The sequence below is a fragment of the Chroicocephalus ridibundus genome, chromosome 10 (assembly GCF_963924245.1).
Source record: "Chroicocephalus ridibundus chromosome 10, bChrRid1.1, whole genome shotgun sequence".
NCBI classification, from domain to species: domain Eukaryota; kingdom Metazoa; phylum Chordata; class Aves; order Charadriiformes; family Laridae; genus Chroicocephalus; species Chroicocephalus ridibundus.
Genome location: NC_086293.1, coordinates 5,910,975 through 5,929,185, shown reverse-complemented (window position 1 = coordinate 5,929,185; position 18,211 = coordinate 5,910,975). Strand labels below are relative to the sequence as shown.

The following is an 18,211-nucleotide window of genomic DNA, read 5'->3' as shown; positions in this document are numbered from 1 at the left end:
GTTGCATACGTTCACTGTGGGGACTTTGTAACTTTCCCTGTGGTAGAAAATGTTTATAAATCCGTCGTGGATAAATTATAGTTACTAAATGTTGATAAAAATATGTGCATTAACAAATGAAGTTAATTACTAAAACCGCCAAATCTCACTTGATACTTTGTATTACTCTTCTGTTGTTGTCACAGATAGGAAGATAACCTCCTTCCCAGCAAGCTTATTGTCCCAGAAGGAGAAACAGGGAGATAGTTACAGTGAGAAACCCACCACATCCTTCTACATTGTGTTTAATCTTTGCGTTAGAACTTTGTAATATTTCTTCAGCTCAACATATTAGTAATTCTTAAGAATTAACTGAATGAGGGGTTGGAGATTGTGAGTTTATTTCATACATAAAGATCTGAATGAAAGATGTTACGAAGGTAATATTGGAAGATAAAAAGCACCATTGGGCTTATCTTCCCTGTGGTGAGGATCTCAGGTTAGCGCACTCAAATTATTCTCCTCAGTGCACAGTGAGAATGATAATTACACAAAATCGTGTTTAAACTATCTATTGTAATTGTTTATAAACATACATATTTTTTTTTCTTAAATTTGAAATTAATCACAAAAAATGTGAGAGAATGTAGAGATTGAGTAGCTTAGTCCAAAGGTGGCTGTGAAACAGGCAGTGCATTCTATCTAATTATATATATAGTGGTTTGAACCTAGTGATAAAAATATTTGGCTTTGTGGGTGCCAGTTCATAGGCAAAAACTTCCTCTTCTGTCTGCTCGATAAAGCCAGGGGTAACTTTACCCACAGGGTCCAGGGCTTTAGTCCTTCCCATTAACCTTCGTTTCTCCTTTGCAATGATACTGGCAGCTGATGATGCTTTTAGCTGCTGCGTAGCACCACGAGAGCTCGCTACAGCATCCAAAATCAGAAAGAAACTTCAGTGTTGCGAGGCAGCTATGACTGTATAGATGCCACATTTTTCCACCCAACGTAATGGTAGACCCCCATCATATTCCTTCCCATGGAAGCATGACCCAATACTCCCAGGTCAGCAATCTCTCCCGTGTCGTGTCTGCCTCTGGGACGATGAATCTAATTTCCAAAGTTATCTTTTGGCTGCCCGCCCTGCCTACTCTTCAAGTCTTGCAATTAAAGGAAGATACATTCTCTTTTTCTTGCCTCCCGTACGTTGATGACTTGTTTTACTTTTATCTCTCCTATCAGTCTGTCTGTTAACATCTTGCCACTTTTTTCCCTGTCTCTTTTTTCCTGTTTTGGCTATTGTTTTCTGCAGCTGCTATCTGCTCGCCCTTCTTTAAAAAGATTAAGGTGTGTAAGCCAGCTAAAAGAGAAGAATTAGCCAGTCTCCAAGAGGCGTATGTTGGAGAAGCTCTATTAGCCGTGACAATGGAGCTGGAAAGTGAGATGAAGCGAGGAAGAGTTTGCACAAAGGAAGTCAATGTTAGAAAGCATCAGTTCACACATGTTGTTTCCAAGCTGTATCACTATTGAGAACATCACATATACTGCAGTTACGAACTTTTGAAACTAGATGCACTAGTAATTCATTAGATACAGTTCTTGGAAGTGTGGTGTACTACAACCTGTACGGTGGAAGTTGCACCAATTAATCAAACATGGTGTATATCCGTAGGCTAGTTTGGATTCCAAAAGACTGCTGGTTGAAATTTAAGTTTTTCTTGGAACGACTGTAATCTGGTTTTCCTTCTTTCAGAGTCCCGGCGCATCCTGCTCCCTGTAGTTCTTCACCACATTCACCTTCACCTACGACAGCAGAAGGAGCTACTTATCTGCTCTGGGATCCTCAGTAGTATCTTCTCCATAATCAAGACCAGCTCTTTGGTAATCTGCTCCTTGATTTTATTTTCTTTTATTTTTTTAAAATTCAACCACTGATTTAGTAAAATGAAGACTGAGCGATTTTTATAGGTTAATACAGATTTTTCAATAGTCCTTTTAAAAACAAAATTCTGCTAACTTTCTGTCAGCAGGAGAACATCTGAAATGAGGGTCTGCTTTTGTGTGTGTGACTCAAAGCATTCTGATTACACAGTGTTCTTGCTGTTAGGAGGGGAAAAAAGCACACGCACTTGCCAGGTTTGACACTGTTTAATTTTCTTCATCCAAGCCCAGAACTTAGATGTCAATGGAGTTCAAAAGCTCTACAGAGCTCTAGGACTTGCAGTTCTGCAAGAGACAGTAACTAGCACTTTGTGATTCACGTTAAGAGAATACTCTAAAATTATCCAATCAATGAAATCACACTTACTTCTGGAAATTGCTGCTGAGTTTAAACACTCGGCTTTGATGATCATAATACTCTGATCTCAAATGGGAACTTGATCATTTAAAGCAACGCTCCCAAACAGAGGGTGGTGAAGTTTCCCCGTCTGACTCCAAAGGAGGAAGCTCATGGTGCGAAATATAATTCATTCCAATGAGTATTTCCAATTACAAGTTACGGCTTTGTGTGAAAGGAATGAGATGAAAGATATCACGGTAATAAGCTAAAATAATGCTGCCATAGAATAAAGGTTCCTGAACGTAATTTGATCCCATTGTGTTCTAGAGTGTATGCAGACCTTTGATTATAGATTTACCTTTATGGCTGTGACCCTGGATGTTTCCATCAGAGACGGAGGAGGTAACACACACGCTGGCATCACAGCAGTGTCTGGTACCACTGATGAATTTGATTTGTACTTCTGTGACCCTCCATTACGGAGCTCTCTAGCAAAACAAGTATTTGTGGTATGGCTGACTCAGCAGAATTGTCTTTGCCGATTCCGTTCTCTCCAGTTTCTAACTGTCTGTTTGCTCACCACTTACTGTAGGAGGGAGATGTCGTGGAGGAGGTTGAGATGATGGTGGAGAGCCTCCTGGATGTGCTTTTACAAACTCTGCTTACAATCATGAGTAAATCGCAGTCTCAGGAGGCGGTAAGAGGGCAGCGATGCCCGCAGTGCACAGCAGAAATCACCGTTAGTAACTAACAATCAGTTTCTATTTCCTGCTTCTCTAACCTTTGGTTCAGTCCCTCACCACCACCGGCACCTCATTATCATCTCTGCTGCATGAACGCCCAGGGCTTTGTCTCTTCCCCTTAATGAGCCACAAATCCATTCCTTCCTCTTTGCAGTAGTGAGGTCTGCAGGAAGCAGTGGAGCTCAGGAAGCTTTTGTGGATTTCCAGGTTATTTTCTTGTTTGTTTTTGCAGCTGTGATTGAGAGTTGTTGTTTAGAACTTGAGGCAAATGCTAGCTGGGTACCTGCCCGGGGCTTCACCCCTCAACAGGTATCAGCAGGGGCTGTGTGAGTACCAGGCTCTGATTGCGAAGACTGAGAATACCGTCATTCTCAGTGGACGAGTCCCTTTACTTAACAGCCTGGAGAGCTTCTGTCCAGGTTCACTGATTATTTCATGCAAACAAAACATGACATACTTTTGAAAAAGAAATTAGCAGATCCTAAGACAAGTGAGCTGTTGAGCTTGGTGGAAGAAGAAGGAAAAGCCACCACTTTGTCCAGGCTGCTGCCATAAGCCTAGGGGAAGAAATCTTTTCCTTTGACATGCAATGGAAGAGGAGAAAAAGAATAGAATTTTGCTGTTCAGCTTTCTTCTTTTCCAGATTTGTGGCCCTTTTCTATTCTAGCCTATTTTAGTCTATTTTTGCTTGGCAGAGTCTCTAATGCAGCATTTGCACAATGTATGATGTTAAGCTGTTGTTCAAAACATCTCTTTTTTTAGACTTGCTTTTTTTATCAAGTGGCTGAAACCTCAGAGATATTGTTGGGGGCAGATGTACACTAAGGTACACGCCTCAGACAAGAGAAAAGATTGTATCTTTCCATGTTAGCTCAGATAAAGTAATAAATGGTAGAATCCTAATAAAGAACAAGGTATTTTGTACTTTTAGACATGTTCTTTGATACAAAATAAGAAAGGCGCTAGCTTGCAAATGCCCAGTGCCGTTTCAGTTTCCTTTTACTCCTACCATTTGACTTACCGTTATTTATCCCATGCCACCTCACGCATAAAAGCACACCCACTTTCCTAACGAAGCTCAGCCCTGTAAAGTTTACTGGAACAACATATGTCAAAGCTTCTGGGTAGATGCTTGAGCCAATTGGAAAAAAAAATTAAAATGGAATGGACAGTCCCAAGCATAAAATCCCCTTGTATTAGTTCCTGAATTTATATTCAGGAATTTGTTCCTGAATTTATATTTCACAGTGATATTAAATACTGCTTAGAAAGCAGTTTGTATATGTTCCAAATTAATTGCTTGCTGTCACAGAAAAAAAAAGTGTTGTGCAAGGGACTGGCAGTCAAAAGCCATACTCCTTTGTTCTTGGCGCTGCCTTGCGTGTTACCTTGGACAGATTGCTTAACTTCTCTGTGCTTTGCTTTCAGATATGTAAAATGGGGGAGCTCATCTTTGGAAAACACTTTGGGATACTGTGGTAACTGGTTAGGGTGCATCTGCTTTGCAGGCCAGCAATGTAATTGTAGCTCATGTAGGCTTACCCAAACTGCATTCAGAATATCTTACTGGAATACTGTTAGTACTGTAACTATGACAGCACATAACCTGGTGAACGCTAATAAGCCAAATATTTACAAGATTCCAGACACCTTTTGTAGACATACACTGATGGCATGCTGTCACCGCTGTACTGGTTTGACTGTCTGAGCCAATTAGTTTAAATAATTCCTGGTATGTCTGCATGAGCTGCAGTCTCACCTTTGATAGACCTAGTATGTTAAGTAACTGAAAAAGGTGATTGTCAAAAACTGCATGCTTGGAGGGCAGTTCATTAATGTCTGTGTTAATAATTTTAAACTACTCTTGTATAGACTACAAGATTGGTTAAAAGACTTTTAAAACTGGCATCTGTGGAGGAGCCTCTAAGAGGTGTTATCCCTACAGATGAACAGTAACTCAGGAACTGTTAACACGCAGTATTTTTATTCTCTGTGCATGTCAGCTTCCCTCTCATAGGCATCGGGGCCATTTCAGACCCCTCCCTTTATACCTTACCCCAGGTTGAGTTTTTTTATTTATGAAATTTCAGATTATCTGAATGAAATAGTTCTCATTTGGTCAACAGGGAGAATATGTCTCCTGCCTTTTATCTTTGCTTCGTCAGATGTCAGACACTCATTTCCAGCACTTACTGGACAACTTCCAAAGCAAGGATGAACTAAAGGTACAACAGAACATCGTGTTTGTAGGGTGATTCACTCAGAATGAGCGAGTAGAGGGGAATCCCTCCAGCATTATTTCCTCTGCTGATCCTTCCCATGCACTTGGCACTCTGTTCATGGACCTTCCTTTCACCTTTATAATAATAGCTGTTGTGTTATAAAAACATTTAAGACCACAGGGCACCGAATTATTTTCATAAGAGCAAATAAAGTCCTAAGATAGCTGTAATTAGACAGAAAAGGACATCATTAGTGTACCATATTTTATTTACCAGGCTGGTGAGGGGTCTGGAGGCCAGGTCATATGAGGAGAGGCTGAGGGAGCTGGGCATCTTTAGTCTGGAGAAGAGGAGACTGAGGGGAGACCTCATTGCCCTCAACAACTACCTGAAAGGAGGTTGGAGAGAGGTGCGTGTTGGCCTCTTCTCCCAGGTGAATAATGACAGGACCAGAGGAAATGGTCTGAAGTTGTGTCAGGGGAGGCTTAGGTTAGATATTAGGAGAAATTACTGAAAGAGTGGTCAGGCACTGGAACAGCCTGCCCAGGGAGGTGGTTGAGTCACCATCCCTGGAGGTATTTAAGAAACGTCTAGATGTGGCACTTCAGGGCATGCTCTAGTGGCAGAGATTGTAGGTTGTTTGGTTGGACTCGATGATCTTAAGGGTCCTTTCCAACCATGGAGATTCTATATAGAACATAATCAAGAGGAAAATTTTTTTTTTAGTCTCACGAATGTAAAGTCGGTTGTTCTGTAGTATTTTAGTAGATGTTCAATATGCATTGGAGCTTACTTAACGAAGAGTGTTGATTTTATGCTAAAAGAGAGTTCAAGCCTTTTGGGGGATACAAATATCTCTAGCAGATAAAATCTTTTTGGGGAAAGCAGTAACCTTACTGCTCCACTTGATGCAGGCTTCCCAAATTTGTGAATGTTAAATTATGGCTATTCATGAACAGAAGGGGTTGGTGAGGTGCACTGACCTCTCTGGTGGCTCTTTTGCCACTGACATTTTGAAATGGCACATCTCAAAACAGCAGAAACCAACTCTTTATCTCAACTTCCACAGGAAAGAGGAGTATCTCTGACAACAGTCTGTTTAAAAGGCAGAATGATTTCATACCTAAAGACAAGATTTTATATAAAATGCTTTTGATTTGCATGGCACTCAATAAAATATGGACCATAAGAAGAACGTAATGTAGCAGGAACTTATGTTGCCTTAGCAAATGAGATGGAGAAAGAGTGAGAAATCCTCTCTGAATAGGCTTTCAGCTTCTAACTATTTCATGTGCATGTAGAGAGGCTGAATAAATCAGGGAGACAAATTTGGGATGATAGAATTCTTACCTCTAGGTTGAAGGGTTCAATGTGTCTCAGGTTGGTAGTTATCTGAGATCACTACCTTTCAGGTAACTTTTGAATTGCTCATAGGAAAACTACTTCGTACATTAATTCATATTAATTGTTAATAAATATTTTTAAAAGGTATCTAAACTACAGTTCTTATGTCAGACCAGTGAAAAGGTTTGTCATTGAACTAAATTTGTCTTTACACCCATAAGAACACTGTTATATCTCTGACAACCTAAGGATATGTTCAGGAGTATTACAGAGGCTGAAGATTTTTATACCCAACTTTTTTTTCCAACTATCAGTTGACCTAATTAAAATATATTACTTCTTTTCCTTCAAATATTGCTGTAATAATAATTTCCAATACTTTTTCTTGGGTGGAAAGGCATTATGTTCACTTATCACTGTTACATCTAGGCAAAAATGAGGCCAAAAATCAAGGAGCTTCTGATGCTTTACTCTTAGCTCAGTTATAAGAAGATATTAATCTTCCCCTCTCCTTTCCCCGGCATTAAGGCATAATGGTAGGACAGTTTTGAAGAGACCTCGCGCTGCCACTTTCTGTGCGACCTTCATTTTGTGAGAAGAAAAACAAAGCAACAAAATCGTAGTTTGCAAGGCCAACAACTTACCACGTTTTATCCTTGCAGAAGTTCTTTATAGGCGTAGAGGTGCAGGTAGTCAAAAACCAGAAATGTCTTCAGGTCTGGGGAATTTCTGGAAAGCAAATAGTCAGCTTGAATCTTTTTAAGGAGATCTTTTCTGCTGCATACTGCCAGAAATGGGGGTTTCTGTTACTATTTTTAAAAGCGTATGTAGGAGCTTTATTGGATTTGAGTGTGGGGGGGTTTTCAAATTTGTGACATAACTGCAAAGAAATTTGGACAGATACTGTAATTAACTGAACACATAAATAAAGGATTATGATTCCAGTATATTTGAAAATAGCTGCAAATTGACATTGGAACTCTAGATGATAATACGAGAAGTTATAGATGATTATGCACACAAGGAAGTTTTTCATCTCACTGTAGAAGTTAAGATTTAAGACAGATGCAACTTATTTAGTACGTATTAGACACATACAAAATTAATAAAGCCATATCCCAATATATGTTGTTTCTGTGTTTTCAGGTGAATGGCCTAGTGACACAAAGCTCAAGTGGAGCACACTTGGCTTAACTGTCTTCCTTATAATCAAGGAAATAGATTAATCTGCAGCTGCTGGTGGTTTTTTAATTATTTTTTTCCCTGTGTGACAGGAGTTCCTCCTGAAGATTTTCTGTGTATTTCGGAACCTGATGAAAATGAGTGTCTTTCCTCGAGACTGGATGGTGATGAGGTTGCTCACCAGCAAGTAAGTAGAGGAGCGGGTATAAACTGTTGACATTCTATAGCAGAATGCTGTCTCCTCAGCTGGGCAGTTATAACCTGTGATGCAGTGTGCTTCCTCGCACCGAGATGTGGTGAGCAACAGGGATTCTGGAGTGCTCATCTTCATTCCGCAGTTATTTTAGCACTCTGGACCAAACTGGGACCTTCTGTATTTGTTCTGTTTTTTAAATGCTACCTGTATGCAGAGGTAACAGAGAGTTAAAAGTTTCAACCCAACGCAGAAGTAGCTGCATTGAGGGTAAGTGTGGCGCAGCAGCTGTCGTAAGCCATGGCAAGGAACAGCTACCCACACCAAGTGCTGTTAACTGCCAGGCCTCTCAGCCCCCTTTCTCAGCAAATTACTACGTTATATGTCTGTCTCTTCCCATAAAGATCACTCTTTAACCTACCTAGGAGGAGGACTCAGTTATTTTAGAAAAGGAGGAGCAGACCCTAGTGATGACACCAAGTGCATTACATACAAAGCTTTTTCTCAATTAAATTGTCATCTACCATTTTAATGCTTAATTTTTTCTACTTTTCCTGCTTCTGATGGGTTAAGTACTGTGCTGTTTGGAATGGCAGCAGTGTGATGAACACAGGGTGGCTGGAATTATTTACTAGTTTCTTGTTTCTTTAGATAAACTAGCTATAGAATTACTACTGACTAACTGACAGCTGGAGGGGTTCCCATTACAAGAGGACACCATGGAAGTTTCCCTCAAGGCTGCTCAGCTGAGCTGTGTGCTCTGGGAGGTCACAGTGCTCATGAAAAGGGAAAGAAGTGGATTTCAGGATTTCAAGTGGAAAGATTAAATGAAGATCTGTAAGAAAAGAAAAACCCACATGAACAGAGTAGTTCCCTCAGATGCTGTAGGTTATCTAGTTCCCCTTGGCAGAGTTTTGCCGTAAACCTGATAGGTACGTTCAGCAGCGTCACTGGAAGTGTTGCTTTCGTGTGAATCAGAGATACGCTGTTTCTTTTGATACTACTGTTGCCTTATCTACATGCTCTTTATTAATGCCTGAATTTACCACATGCCTTGATTGCCTTTCACTAAGGTGTATTTAGCCACCTACAAAAAATACCAGGGAATCCAGAATTGGCAAAATACTCACAAATATGTTGAGTTGAAGTGTGAGCCAGATAAAGGACTGTTATATAGCCAAGAATGAAAATAGCTCAAACTTCTTCAGCTGCTCTTCTCTGGAAAAAAAAAAAAAAAAATCTGCTTAATATAGGAGAAAGATGAGCGTATTCTTTCATTTCACTGGAGGTAATATGGCCCAGCCATACAAAATAGACAGGATTTTAAATGCACCTGTGAAAATTCCCTAAGTTACAATAACGATGAAAATTCTTAATCTTGTATCACTTAGTACAAACTGTTTATTAAAACACAGAAAGGTAGGGGACTTCTATGCGAATCTAGCAGCGACTGCTTGAAGAATACCCATCTCTGTAGGTATAGCAAAATCATCACCACAAACCAGTGTAATATGTTATACTCCAGACTCAAATGTTCTCTTTTTTTTTGTCGTCTTTTGTTTGTTTGTTTGTTTCTGCCTGCAGTATCATAGTTACAACAGTTCAGTACCTGTCGTCTGCACTGCATAAGAATTTCACGGAAACGGACTTTGATTTTAAAGTAAGAATTGATACTGAGCAAATGTCATGGCATGTTTTTAAACCAGCAGTAACAAAGGAGCAAGAGCTGTTCTCTACATTAGTTGATTATATTTGCAGCATTTATTTGAGTACCTGTGAGAAGTGAGGAAGATGACCTAACTGATAAAAGTCAGGAATTTGGATCCGCTGTGGAATCGTGGGGAAGTAGAAGAGAAACGCTGGTATCAAATAAAAAAAAAAAAATAGAGCCCCTCATAAAGGGAACAAGTATCTTCCTAAGCAGTGGAGCTAATGAAGCATGCTGTCTTACACTTTCATGGCTGATAAAATGTACATTTGGGCAATGCTTTCCCTGCAGTCGGGGCATTCATGATCTTCCTCTCCCAGAGGCTCACTCGAACTGTTGACTTAAAACTTGGAGGAACACAGTATCTTAGAGAGTGTTTTCCCTCTGTCTGATGTAGTTGAAAATAAGCGAGTTCAGTGTTACTAAGGGAAAGCTGCCAGACATGTACCAAGGCACGTGTACACACGGCATTGACGGCCCAGGCCTCATTTCTTTGGGAAAACTGACTAAATTATAGGGCTCTCGTTCGAGGGATAAAATCTGTTTAGCCTACAGAAAAAACAATTTAAAACTTCACTGAAGCCATCAAATTTGTTCATTTTTGAACTCTGGTGCTAAGAGGAAAGCCCAGTGGCATTACTTTCTTGGGGTTTCTAATTTTAGCTCCTGCCAGGATTTAAATAATCCATTGATATCCTTAAGAGTTTAGTTTCTCAATAGTTAAGATACATATTGATTAAGTTATGTCTTGATTACAAAAAGGAACAGTCTCATTCTATATATAAAGGAACATTTGTCTTCCTACACTTGTTTCAAACTTACTCCTTGGAATGTAATGTTATAAAATCTCCTTCCTGTGTCACAGGTGTGGAACTCGTATTTCAGCCTGGCAGTTCTGTTTATAAACCAGCCAAGTCTCCAACTAGAAAATGCCACACCAGCTAAGAGGAAGAAGATTCTGGATAAGTAAGAACACGTTTTGTTGGGTTCCCCGCCTCTTCTGCCACCTCAGAAATTTAGACTTCTTTTACTGCCACAAGTCTCTGGGATTTATTATGGAACTTGGGGTGTGGAAATGCTTGGGAAATAAATAAGTAGATGTCCTCATGCAGTGTTCAGTGATTAGTTGAGTTGTTTGACGTTCTTATGTTGAATTAAATATTAATTTCATTTTTATTGTTTTTAACATCACCGCCTTGCCAGTTTTTGTTCTGCTAGGCAGTCGTCTATCTCCTCTCTTTCAGATATGGCGATATGAGGGTGATGATGGCATATGAGCTCTTCAGCATGTGGCAGAACCTGGGTATGTGTCTCCTTCCTCTGCCCTAACAACCAAAGTCAAAGTAACCCTGCATTTCTGCTGGAAATTTTTTTTTAGCATCATAGAATAGTTAACTTCTCTTAAGAGTTGTAAAACCAAGCAACACTTCTCTTCTCCCACCAAAAGCTCTCTTCTGCACTGTCTCATACTTTTTTATCTGAAATACGTTCCTATGACTTCGAATGCTTTCTTCTCATATGTGGAAGTGGCGTGTTTGGCTTGTTTTGACACGTCAGTGACAGTTTTTATGTATTTGCAAATATAAACCCAGCTTTTTCTAATCCCTTTGACTGTGCCGCAGTCAGGTTCATATGGAGATACACTCTGACTTTTCTCTAATCCATATCTGTAAAGCAGAAATTGAATTTTTCACAGCTATAACCAACTTTATAATTTTGTAGATGATTCAAAAGCCAAAAGTTGTCATGATTCAAAACTATAGGTATGTGTGTTTGATAATAAAGCCCAGAAGTGGCATACAGTAAAGTTCTTTTTTGGTATCTTCAGGTATTGGTATGCATAACAAATTCTATGTTGCCAATTTAAAAAGAAAAGAGAAATTAAAGAAACTACACAAAATAACAAAATTCACAATAACCCTGCCCACAATAATGCAATGGTTGTGATAAAATTTCAACTTCTGCAATTCATTTGACCTTTTCCTACATGTTTTTATTAAGAAATAAAGCATGTTACAAGATGGGGAAAAATATATCTTGCCACAGGTCTCAAAAGGTAAATGGAGAATTTTCATCTAGGACTTGTGCTTTTAGAAGTGTGCTGAAGCAGTCTTGGCTTCAGGTAATTCAGGATTTTATTAATAGAAGAGCCAAATTACATCTCTACGGCATCAGAGCAAGTCCAGCTGGCCAGTATCCTGTCTCCATCAAGGACCAAAAATGAATACCTGTGGAAGTGTTTGAGGGAAAGGAAGGATGTGGTATTCTAGAGGAAAATAAAAAATGTTTGCTGATAGAGATCACAAATGATGCAAAGCTCTGAGAGCAGGTAAATCATTAAGAGGGCAAAGGAATGATACAAATCAGGTTGGATAACTTGATAATGTGGCTGCAAGCATTATGTTAAAAAAGCCAAATATGAACATTTTTAATGTAGGAATATAGGTAGGAGTGCTATTCAAGAAAACAGAGACTACAAATGTATCACGCTAATAATTAGCTGAATGGGAGCCACCTGCAAAATGCCATGAGTAAAAAAAGACACCATAATCTTTGAGAAAATATGTAAGAATCTTGAGTAAGAGAAGAGGGATGGTACTACTGCCACAGGTTTTTCATAAGTGCAGTTGATTCTAGAATAGTTTGCTGGGTCCTGCCTTCTACAGCTCATTAAGAAAAAAAGAAAAACAAAAGAAGAACAAAACCAAAGACAGGTTGGACAGAGTTCAGAGAACAGTCAGGAAGATGGCTATAGAAGTAAGAAAACGCCTTATTATAAAATACTGAATTGTATTGCGCAACTAGGATGATGCAGCCAGACTTGATCACAGTTTCTAAGCATCTGTGTGGAGAACAGAAGGCTCTCCAGTGCAACAGAGATCAAATAACCTGAAAATGGTGCTAGACAAATTCAGATGAGAAGCGAGAAGCCTGTTATAAATACGAAGATACAGATACGCATCGTTGAATGTTGTTCTGATTACAGCTATTTTGATTTATTCCCTGCGACTGCACAGTAAGCATGCCACAGAAGAGATTGTTAGCGAAATGCCGTGGGTTTCTGGTGCTGAGCAGCAATGCAGTTTGGTCCTAAGTCAAGGTCAGGTATGAAATTGAGACTCCCATAGCGCTGAGGATGAAGAGCTCTGCAGTTCTTTGAAATCTAAATATGTTCCATTAAACACGATTGTTCTCACCAGCCCTTTCAAAATCTGCCTAAATTAGAAATATCCGTGGCCTCTTTTCCCCTCGTTGGTATGTTTTGGATTGGTTATTTTTGACAGTTTGAATTCCTTTGCAAGTAAAATGCACTGATAATTTTTGCTGAAGGCTTTCACAGTGAAATTAAAAATGCTCTTAGAGACTTTGCAAGGAACGGTGTAAAGTAAATATTGTTTTTCCAGTCCTTTCAGGCAAAGAATGTGTTTGATTTTCTAATACCTACTACTTTGTGTATGTCATTATTGCAGGAGTTCCCCATTTTCTCAGTGACACATGACAAAGGCTTTTATTTAATGACAGTTGCTTTGTGTTGTACAGGTGAGCATAAGATTCACTTTATTCCGGGAATGATTGGCCCCTTTCTTGGTGTTACACTTGTTCCACAACCAGAAGTCCGGAATATCATGATCCCCATCTTCCATGACATGATGGACTGGGAGCAGAGAAAGAACGGCAACTTCAAACAGGTGAAGTCGCTTCCCAAGCATTTGTGGTATTCTTTTTCTTGCTCTGTCTATCTGCAGTGTCCAGCTGGAAGCAAGGAGTTTGTATCTGTTGATCTCTTTCTTACTGTGAGGATGATATCGTGTAAATGTATGAAAATAGAAAATTTGCAGCATAATTCACAAACTCTTACAAGATTCCCCAGATTATTTAAAAAGTGTACTTTACAGCAGGCTGCATTTCCCATGAATGTAGAGAAGAGAAGCAAAATGCCCATCATCACATTGGAGGTGAGGAAGAGAATTTTAAGTAGTGGGCTCTCACTGCTCTCACTGGCTCCACTTAGGTGATCAGTCAACCATTAAATGTGTCAAACTGAGAAGCAAAAATGGAGATGTAAAGATTTAGCCAGTATTTGTGAAAGTACTTTGCTTCTCTGCCTTTAATTTCAAGCTAGGAAGTGATATTGTATAATGAAATAATTATACCATGCTTTGAAACAGACTTTGTGACTGTATATTCTTTAAGAAGCTGTAGCAGCTCTCCTGGAGTGGTTTTGCCCAGCAACAGTTCTGTAGTTTCCACCTGCTGTGAGCTCTGATTGCAAACTGGGGAGAGGAGCCTTCGTTGTTTTGTTGCCCAGTCATGGTCAGAGAATTGCTTAAATTTTCCACTGCAAAACAGATCCTTGAAGTGCAAAGTATTAATAATGAAGGATCAGTTTGGACTGGATCCTCAGACGACAGTGCATCATTGTCCCTGTGTTTGGGGCAATACTGGGGACAAGTACCTGCAAACAAGTGCTCTGAAGTAGTAAATGCTTTTATTTAAATTATCATAATTCACGTTTGTTTATTATCGACAATCTCATTAAAATGCCAGATCTAATCTATTGAGAATAACAGACCCCTCCCATAACCTGACCTGTTGAAGGCTGTGTGGAAAAGTATTGCCAGGAGCTTAAGTTGTTTCTTCCTCTTCAACTCCTTTGATTATTCCTGTTATTATTACTATTATTATTACAGTAGCATTTGATCATGGTCCTTTTTGCTGTTTTAGCATAACAATACAACAGTCCCTGCTCTGGCATTTACAGTTATAAAGTACCTACAGTCATCTTAAGTTTCTGGATCTGTTTATACTTTCTGTATCAAGATGAACTCTTCATAATCTTCATTTTGTTTTTATATTCATTAATATATTCTAAACTAGAGCTCCAAAAATATTTCTTAAATTACCTGTGGAGCAAATTGCCACACTGTTTTATGAAGCATATATCGTAACTTTCTAAGATTAAAGACAGAATAATCATCTGTATTAGTGAGAATAAAATAAATAGTTAAATAGCACAAGATGTATTAAACCTTATTAACGTAAGCTGCTGGAACCAGGAAGTGATTTGCTGTCCCGTGTACTGCCAGGCAGCTGGACAGATGCATTACTGATTTCTGTAAAGTCACTGTAGATCACAAGCACAGAAGGGGATAGGGGGGTTTAATTTTTAGCTTCTCCTTGCTTTTTGAATAAAATTGGTTGTCAGAAAACATAAAATTCCTGGAAATTCATTTTCAAGCCCTTTTTTTTATTTTCTTCAGTAGCTCATGTTTTAACAAGGTTATTTGTGCAGCAGTACTGGCTAACAATGCACTCTGATTCATGGACTAAATCAGGTCTCCCTTTAATGATTTCAGCGACAAGAGCACCAATTCCATTTGTGTGCCACTGGGTGATTTGCTTTTCCTTCTCATCTTTACTTCCTTTGCAATTTGGCAGCTGAAGAACACAGAGAAACTCAAACTATGCTTGTCTTTAAATAAAAACAAGCCATATTTCTACAAACAGTTTGAACCCTTAGGAACCTTTGTCTTCATTAGTACTGAAAGTATGTTTTCTACAAGAATTCCAAGGCTACCTAAATTTTTTTTTTGTTTAATGTTAGATATGTTGATTTCTGCACTTGAATTAATTTTATGGGAATATCTGATCTCAAACTTGATAAAAGGATGTACTAGACTGGGGAGGAAATGAAAACATACTCAAAAACCTTTGTAAGAGAAGAGAAGCATGATACTGTTGTGGCCTTTTATTGAAGTGTGAAAAGAAAATGCATGATATAATCATAGAGAGGTGTGACGAAACGGGGTTTAATGAGCAAATAATCTTGCAGTGTAATGAAGCCTGGATGACTGGAAATCAATTACCTACCAGCAGAACCGTCACAGCAGGCCAGTGGCGATCACACCGTGAATTAGTTTCTCTGCATGAGTATTCTGTTACAGTACAGGATATAGTTTATCTGACACACTGGTTCACAGAAAGTGTGTCTGAGTGATTCATTTGATAAGAGAATAAATGTCAGAGATTCCTGTGAAGCAGCAGCATTACCTCCCCTGGGATGTTCACTTAGACCCTGATAAGCAAAAGGATAATTCAGTTTTAGTCTTCCAGTTTCACTGAAAAATGAGAAAAGTGTGTCCATTTACCTGAGCCACAGAGAAATAAATCACCCACACATCGAAGTGGGCAGCCCCAAGGCATGAGAAATAAAATATTCTTCCAGCCCGCCTAATGTTCAGAGCTCTTGTCCTCTACGTGAACAGCTAATTTGTAACCAATCACTTCTTCATCCAGGTGGAAGCTGAGTTGATTGATAAGCTGGACAGCCTGGTATCCGAAGGAAAAGGTGATGAGAACTACAGGGAACTCTTCAGCCTGCTGTAAGCTATGCCGGTTTCTGCTCCCTCTGTGTGGTGCAGGGTCAGTGAAAGGGTCAGAGTGGTGATCTGTGCCGCTGCAGCCGCGGTGCTGACCTGCACAGAGAGCAGTAAGGGGTTTTTGGCAGTTTTTTGTGACATGGCTTGTTGAAATAGAAATACATCCCTCTAATTCTGAAAAGAATATAAAACCCTAAATTCTTCTTTGTCATCTTTCTGTAAAATCTAATATAAGGCTGCAGAAGTAAGTAGTTATCATCCTCCCATCAAAAATTGATTTGCTAGAGGAGCCAGTGCCTTTTTTTTTTACATAGCAATAAGTGAACTCATGGCCTCAGGGTTGTTCAGAGAAACGGTGTACTACCTAGAGAGTCAGGCCTTGTTACTGCAAAAGAGATTTTCCTCAGTATTTTTCTTTGCTTCTTCCAATTTTTGAAGGTCATGTTTTGGTTGGCTGAACGGTTGCAAGTTGCTTCCTCCAGAGTCCATCACGGCCTGTATTTCCACTCCCTTCCACACCAGAAATCCAGTAACACATGAGGATACACTTCAAGACTTTACATCAGACTCTTCCCTTAGTTATCTTTGATTACTGACCTGTCTTCAAATCTCATTTCCAGTGATCCTACTTTATTTCAAATGGACTTATTTGGAACTCTGAGAGTCCAAAGCAGTTAACCATAAATCTTTTAGTATTCCACTGAGCCGCAGAGATCATTAGCAGAATTTTAGCCATCTGTTCCAGACAATTTTGTGTGGCCCCCAGTAGCATGCTGGCAATTTGAGGCACAAACCTTTGTTTCGCTAGAACCAGTATTTGCAGTTCTGAATTTAGAATTGCACATTCATTCATTTTCGAGCTAGATAAGCCTGCCCGTGCTTGGGAAGCATGTAAATGTATTCAGTTTTGATTTGAGCACATTCAGCCTTGGGAAGTCTGGCACTTTGTGTGTACAGATAACATAAGTCTATTTCAGGGATAAAGGAAATAAAATATCTTTTTTTTTTTTTAATCATTCACCTGGTAAGAAGAATATTGTGCGTTGCCTTTGCTCCAGTTTGAAGACATTTGTTACCCAAAATGTCAAGAATTCAGGTCAGGGACTGTAACTTGTTACTTATTTTTAGATGATAGAGACGGCATGGATTACCGAAAAACACAGCCTGGAAGTCCAGGAACCTTGTAGTTTATATTTGCTACTGACTTTTCTGAGAACAATATGAAATTTGAGGAAGCAATTCCGCAATTCCACAAAGTTAATAAATGCTGTGTGAAATAAAGAGTTGATCCTGAATTCTGCTGTCTCAACTACACTGCTGAAATGGGAACTGGCTCCCTCAGCTGGAAATTATTTCAGTACAGAAGAGTTTGCCTCTTGTGAGGACATGTATGACACCCAACAGCATTTCCTTCCTCTTGGCAGTATACAGGTGGCAAGTTCCTTGACCAGAGATCCAATCTGAGGAAATGAGCATGTAAATTTGCTTTTTTTTTTTTTTTTTCACTTTTTAAATATGATTCTCAGTGTTCTCACTCTCGCCTTCTCTTATCCTTCACAGTTGTCTCCCTTATTGTCTAGTTTGCTGAGAAGGACAAGATTGCCTTTAGTTACTTAAAATTTAAATAAATTGTGATTCAGTGTTGGTTGGTTGGTTGCTGATTAGAGATGAAAATTTATGTAGGGATGTGCAAAGAAGAGGTTAGGCTTAAACTCCCTTCCAACTTCTGACTGCTGTTAGCAGTATTTAAGCCACAGGTAATAATGTGGGAATCAGCTGTTGCCATGAGCGTTGCTCTTTTTCATAGATTTTTCAATGGCAATGTGAAGCTATTTTTCCTTCTCCTGTCAATTCTGTAATTTCCTTGTCTTTGCTTCATGCTTCCTGGAGTAGAACCCAGCTCTTTGGGCCTTATCCCAGGTAAGATAGTAATTCTATGAATTGGTTTATGAGGGAGAAAATAAGTCGTCTGCAGCTGTCTGCATGCACAACACTATTTCCCTGGAAGCCTCATCCGCTGTCCTTTCACCTCCGAACAGTTTGCTGGAGAAGATTGAGCAGGAAACATGGCGGGAGACTGGAATCTCTTTTGTTACATCAGTTACTCGACTCATGGAGCGTCTACTTGACTATAGGTATCTGGCAACAACAGTAATACATTCTAAGTTGTAGAAGTTTG

General features: G+C 39.3%; 1 protein-coding gene across 1 annotated transcript in view; it reads left to right on the top strand.

Moving 5' to 3' along the window:
- The window catches only part of DOCK3 (dedicator of cytokinesis 3), a 221,486-nt gene that overhangs the window by 165,045 nt on the left and 38,230 nt on the right, over positions 1 to 18,211 (top strand). The window contains exons 25-35 of the mRNA XM_063348169.1: positions 1,733 to 1,860; positions 2,853 to 2,999; positions 5,130 to 5,228; positions 7,844 to 7,938; positions 9,529 to 9,604; positions 10,518 to 10,618; positions 10,897 to 10,955; positions 13,193 to 13,341; positions 15,950 to 16,035; positions 17,926 to 17,952; positions 18,072 to 18,167. Of these exons, the coding sequence (XP_063204239.1) occupies positions 1,733 to 1,860; positions 2,853 to 2,999; positions 5,130 to 5,228; positions 7,844 to 7,938; positions 9,529 to 9,604; positions 10,518 to 10,618; positions 10,897 to 10,955; positions 13,193 to 13,341; positions 15,950 to 16,035; positions 17,926 to 17,952; positions 18,072 to 18,167 (1,063 nt within the window). The remainder of the gene's footprint in view (positions 1 to 1,732; positions 1,861 to 2,852; positions 3,000 to 5,129; positions 5,229 to 7,843; positions 7,939 to 9,528; positions 9,605 to 10,517; positions 10,619 to 10,896; positions 10,956 to 13,192; positions 13,342 to 15,949; positions 16,036 to 17,925; positions 17,953 to 18,071; positions 18,168 to 18,211) is intronic.